The 6,073-nt window shown below is 38.0% G+C and overlaps 1 protein-coding gene across 2 annotated transcripts in view; it reads right to left on the bottom strand.

Moving 5' to 3' along the window:
- Positions 1 to 5,403, bottom strand: part of EMCN (endomucin) — a 72,710-nt gene extending 67,307 nt beyond the window's left edge. The window contains exon 1 of one of the 2 annotated variants that reach the window (XM_027773317.1): positions 5,164 to 5,403. In XM_027773317.1, the coding sequence (XP_027629118.1) occupies positions 5,164 to 5,233 (70 nt within the window). In that variant the 5' untranslated portion in view covers positions 5,234 to 5,403. The remainder of the gene's footprint in view (positions 1 to 5,163) is intronic. The other variant, XM_006152156.3, reaches the window with a different exon arrangement.
- Positions 5,404 to 6,073: the final 670 nt, after the last annotated feature.

Here is a 6,073-nt window from a genome sequence, read left to right as displayed (position 1 = left end):
TTAAATAAATAGCTTTCTGAAACCCTCAAATGTGCATCCTTTTCCTCATTTTTCTGAATAATTATAAGCCACAAAGGAGACTTGACGGAGAATTTGTTTCTGACAATGGTTATGAATCTCCTGAAAACAGGAATTGTAGAATGATCACTTCCAGTTTTAGGTAGAACATTTAAAAATGAGCAGTAAAAAAAGAATGTTAAAGAAATAGTTTGGGGGACTGGTAGGTGGCATGGTGGTGAAGATGCTGGACTCCCACATGGCCGACCACAGTTCAAGTCTCAAACCTAGTGGCTTGTTCTCGCTCTTTCTCTCTCTCTCCTTCTCTCATCAAATTAAATAATAATAATGACAACTAAAATTATGTAAATAAATACATATTTTTTAAAAAGAAGTCATTTGGGGACTAAATACTTTCCCCGTTGGATTTTTTTCGTATTGGTTTACACTTTCTATGATAGATCATCTATTGGAGATGAAGAAGTACTAAGCAGAATGATCTCTGAAACAGCTCATGTTGCCTAAAATAACACAGGAAGTAAGAATGTGTGATATTTAAGTAAACAACTCTTCTAACTTTTCTTTTTGTGAACTTCGCTTTTCTAAAAAAGTCATTTTGTATTTTTAAGAAGTTAACTGAGAATAGAGTATCTTCTTGAACATTTCTAACTAAGAAAAGGTACAGCCTCAAGTGTTTGACACTAAAAAAGGAAAAGTAGAGCCATATCTACTTAGGTGTTCTTTTTCCCAACGGTTATGAGAAATTTCCCAGATTTGTTGTAAATTATCATTACCTACTACTATGCTGTCCATCTACTCATGCCATCTCTCTTCTTGCTTGGGTGTGAGAACGGGCTGACCTGTGACATGAAGCCTTTTCCCTTATATTTGGTGCCCCCTTTCATAGATTAGAATCAAAATAATCCACTTATACCTTGGTTATAACTGTGATGCATACCTGTCCATAACCCTTTCACAAGGACAAGGTGGTAAACTGCTACGGGAGTGTTGTAGGACAAAATTAAAGATGAAAATAACAAGGCAACTATTTCACTTATGTCCACATTCAGTTGCTAGCTATATCCTTATCACGTGTTTAGAATAATTACTATGACTTCTACTTTCAAGGTGTTTATAGAGGAGAGGAGGGGTAGTAGAGAAGATAAGACATTTACACAAATAACTACGACAAAATTGGAATGTAAATGCCATAGAAAGTTGGAAATGTGACATCTGGAAGAGAAAGGAATGGCTTCTCTAGGTTATTTATTTTACAGAGGGCAAGATTAAGAACTCTTTGGCATTGGGTCTATAGAACATCACTCCTCACTTTCCTCTTCATGTCCAGGTGGCCCAACTATGCACCAGACAATTTTTACTTATCACTCGCCACTTCTGCTTTAACAGAGTCAGGGTTTCAGAATCACCATGTCAACCATCAAACCTCATTCTTCTCCCTAAGTTGTCTCCTTCTATCTTTTCTTCTGTTCTTAAGCCACTTCCCTCCTTCTACTATTCAAATAACCCTGTCTCCACATTTTGGTCACCTTCTTCCTCATTGTTAGTCAATAATACGTCAAATCATGCTCGTTGTGCTTCTCAGACCCTTATTTTCATTTTATTGATGGATTCTCAGACCTGCAGTGGCAGTTGAACTACTCCTTTAACTTGACCGTTCTTGACTCCAATCATCCAGTTTATACTGTGCTGACAGGTGAGTCTTCCCAGTTTATAACCCTGACCATATAGTTCCCTATTCAAACACGTCCACGGGCTCTAAATGAGTTCATTATAGGAGTCAATATCTCTCATTTTGATATTCAGTATTTCCTGGAGCCTTATTTTCAAACTTATTTCCTAATACTTGATAATGCCTGACATGTGGCCTCTTTACATTTCTAGACTAGAATACGCAGATATTTCAATATTCCTACTCAAGAAATTTCATCCATATGGAAACTCTTGGTTTTCAACTTTGAAAGCTCACCACAATTTCAACTTCTATATGAAAGCTTTTCTGATATATCTGTACTCAAAACCAGGCTAGCTTTGAATTTTTCATATTATTCTTTAATTACCTCTTTAATCGCCTGCAAAATAATCCAACTTATAATAACTTAGTTTACCTCCTCCCTCTCCAGCTTCTAGGGCAAGAACTGAATCTTATTCATCTCTATAAACCTATAGTGTTTAGCATAGTGTCTGTTTACAGTGTTTTCAATCAGTTTTTATTTCATGAAATTGAATGCACAATCACTAACAAATAAATTTTTCTAAGAAAATAAATATTTCTTCAGATACCAGTGAATAAAGAAAATGGTGTTTGTTCCCGTCTGCAAATACTTAAAAGATATTAATCCTTTTTAAATTAATGTAAGGTTAAAGGGCAAACAGCACTTGAAGAGTAAATACATATTGTTTTCAGGGCCTCCCTTTTCTTGGAATCATTATTCATTTAACTTCTCTCAGTCTTGACAGTCAAAAGCTTATTGATCTAAACTTAGAAGCCAAAGGGGTTTAAAAGCCACTGTAGGGGTGTGTTCAGTTTTAAATATAATTTAGAAACCTAGAAAAGAATGACAGTTCCCTTTCAGGAACTTCCATACATATTCAATAGAAGAGCATTCTGAATTGGAGATTACAAAATATTATACCACAAGCCAACTGAAAAGTGACTTGTGTCCATGTAGAAAGAGTCCCTTGATTCTTCACAAAGAGCACAAGCCTATATTGTATTAGGTTGTCAGGAAAGTCACGGCGCATTTTTCTGTTTTTCTATACAAAAATGTGTCATGGCTTTCCAGACAACCCATTATGTATTTAAATCTGAGACTGAAAGAAAAAATATCAAAAGGAAAAGCAAAGTAGTCAATTTCTCTAAAAGATCATTTTCTGGAGCTAAATTACTATGTGGGAAAGCACGAATCTGCCTGAAAACTTGGGAATTTAAGGCAGATGAAATGCCTCTGTCTTCACCCGAGTCATCAACTCTGTTGCTGAAGTGTGTTAATCATTCCACATTTAGGAAATGTGACACTCTGAAACGAACGTGTTTCTGGTAGAAGAGAAAGAACTTACTAAATCAGTGTAGGAAATGCTTCATTTCCTGTGCTCAATCTGGGAAGGAAAAACACAACACAGCGAAAACCAGGTGTAACAAAATCAGACACGGAGTTGGAAAATCTCTTCTGAATCCTCCTAGGCAACACTTGGATGATCAAGTTATGCTCCTGAGCTGTGGCTTTCGCTTCTAAGTAAATGAGGGAGTTTCGCGGGGATCTGGCTATATGTAACAAGTAGGCTATTGGTCGAGATTAAGGAGATAGTTGTTATTGTCGCTGCTTAAATGGGAAATTACTTCATATGACCATAAATGAATGAGTAGGCTGTTTGCAGAGGTTGAAGGAGATAGTTATTATGTAGCTATTGTCTCTACTTAAATGGGAACGTTGGTTTTACCTAGGTTAACGGTTCATTAGAGAGAAGACACCGCTAACAGAGAACCTGGGCTCATCGCCAGTAAAATAAAGGAGACTAGTATTTTCCCAAAATGGCCAAAATAGAAAAATCTGCCCGGCAATCTAGGTTGTCCTTGACCTTCATGCCTTCTTCTTGGCCAGCTTTTGCAGACCACACTTATTGATCTCTTTCTATTTTGCTTTCAGAAGGACATGTAATCCATCTAGAGTTTAACAATGCCAGCAAAGCGGTGTACTCACTGATGCTTGCAGACCTGGAACGGCAAGCATTCTAGCCCAGACTTTCGGAATTTATATTAACTGGCATGTATTTGTGAGCAGTGTTTCTCCTGGCTTGGGAATGTCTAGCAATCTTTCCCGTGCATACTGATGTTACTTATAAGCTGCTGTATTGACTTCTGCGGCACTTCATAAATAGTCCTTATTTTAAAAATCAGTTTGAATAACTCTTCTAAATGGCTTTTCTTGCCTTCTTACCTGCTGCAGTTTAACTCGGGACATTCCAAGACACATGGTAAGCAAGAATATGTGATTTTAAGTGTTTTAGAATGTATACTGATTTCCTGATTTTCCATAGGTATTTTGAGACGTTACTGGTAAATGTTACTCAAGGAGGAATGTGCTGACTTTTTTTTTTAAACTTCATCAGTATACATTTTATAGGTTTCAAACTTTTGAAAAGAGCACAAATACAATACAATTAGAATCGAGTTTATTTCCCCAGGGCCCTCGTCGTGAAAAATCAGTTTTCCCCAACTAAATTCTTTTATGATAGCTTGTACTTTGGTTTACACTGTTATTAAATTTGTCTTGTATTCAAGTCACATGCTGTTCCTCCCATTTTTAGGACATTTGCCACTGTGGAAAAAAGATAGTGTCTTACTCATTTTTGTATTCCCTGCATAACCCAGGACAGGGTAGGAGCCTACTAAATATGGATTACTCCTAATTGTTTACTTTGAATCATCCCAAAAGGGTTAAAAGTCAAACGTGATCATTTCTTGCAACTAGTCATTAGTATAATCAGGCTCAGGTATATACATATATGTCCTTTATTTGAGTTTCTTAACCTGCAGCCAATGTGTAGCATTTTCATGTCTATAAAGTCCTGAAATATCATGCAAGACGTAGTATGCATGTGTTTAGAAATGCGCATATTTCTGCAGCAAAAGTCCATAAATCTTAATCAAATGATTCTCCCTCTGTTTACTCTGCACGTAGTAAGATTCACTTTCCTACCCAGCCTCTCTATCTATCAGAGCTGAGAGACAGTTGGGACAAATACAGGCTAGCATCTGCAATGCGGTATTTCTGATTACAGCCTCTCACCCATGCATGATAATCTTAGTAGAGAGCAATGGTACATTTTTAACCTTCATTCTATCCCCAGATGTTTTCATTCTCTAAAAAGGCCATTGCGCATTCCCAGTACCTTTAAGATTCCACCAAATACACTGGAAGGCAACTGCCCTAGCAAATAGTTCCCTTTGTGAAAGCAAATTTCCTCTCAGGGAAGCCTTCTCCATGCGCCGCAAGGCGATGTTCGCATGCTCAGCTGGCAAAGTGAACCGCTGCACTGAAGTTCCCAGGGGAAGTGCCTGAAGGTAAACTGAGGCAGAGAGCCCTGCTACTACTTGTTTCTAATCCACATCATGAGACTCATGAGGAGAATAAAAGAAAATGGTACCTGTGTGGTTTTCACTGCTGCTGAGATGAGACAGAAGAAGAAGAAGAATTGTCACTTGAAGCAGTTCCATGGTGCCTCTGGATGGTCTGAGGGACTTCTCTCTCCAGAGTCAGGCAGAGACAACTCCCTCTCAGCCTGGAAGGCCCTTACTAGCAAATGGAAAAGGTATACTGCTTGTGGACAGCCACTACCCATTCCTACTTATTTTGGGGGCTCTGATAAAGAACGGGAGGAAATACACACACTCCCTTTGGGAGTTCAGCAGAGAGGAGATTTATTGTTTCAGTCCCTTACAGGAACTTTTTTTCCCCCCTCTCTTCCGTTGGCAGCCACTTGTGTTTTTGTTACGACATTATTTTGTTCTTCTTCAACAAAAAGGTCAGGACAGGTTTTGAACAGAAACAGATCCTTCTTGAGAATGGATTCTGGAGCTTTCTAACTTTTGTTTTGAAAGTACATTTTGGAATGGTTATAAAGGGCCCTTATTAAGTAGCTATTCAGTTTGGATAAAGAGGCTTTAAGTGCCTGAAGGTATAATTTTAGAGCAAAATCCACAAGAAATCAACTTGTCATCTCTCTTTCCAACTTCAAAGACAAATTAGTGATGATCACCTTCTGGCGATAAGCACAAAATCGTATTAAATAGATCATGCTCTGTGCTTGAGTTGGGAAAGGGACTTTTTAGACATCTAGGGAGAGCTTTCAGGGCATTTCTAACAGCATTAAAACCCAAAATACAGAAATGTCTACTACTCATTCCTGGTTTTTATTTGTGGCCTTTGCTGAAAAAAGAAGAAAGCATTATTTGCAATACCTCATGGGTGCTCTTCTCTGGGGAACAGGATTGGAGTGGGGTAGAATGCTGCTGTCATGACAATCATGGGATTGGGGAGACTGATGTTGCAGGACT

The sequence above is a fragment of the Tupaia chinensis genome, unplaced genomic scaffold, assembly GCF_000334495.1.
Source record: "Tupaia chinensis unplaced genomic scaffold, TupChi_1.0 Scaffold000340_1, whole genome shotgun sequence".
NCBI classification, from domain to species: Eukaryota; Metazoa; Chordata; class Mammalia; order Scandentia; family Tupaiidae; genus Tupaia; species Tupaia belangeri.
The sequence above is the reverse complement of the archived record's forward strand: the minus strand, read 5'-3'. Positions and strand labels throughout refer to the sequence as shown.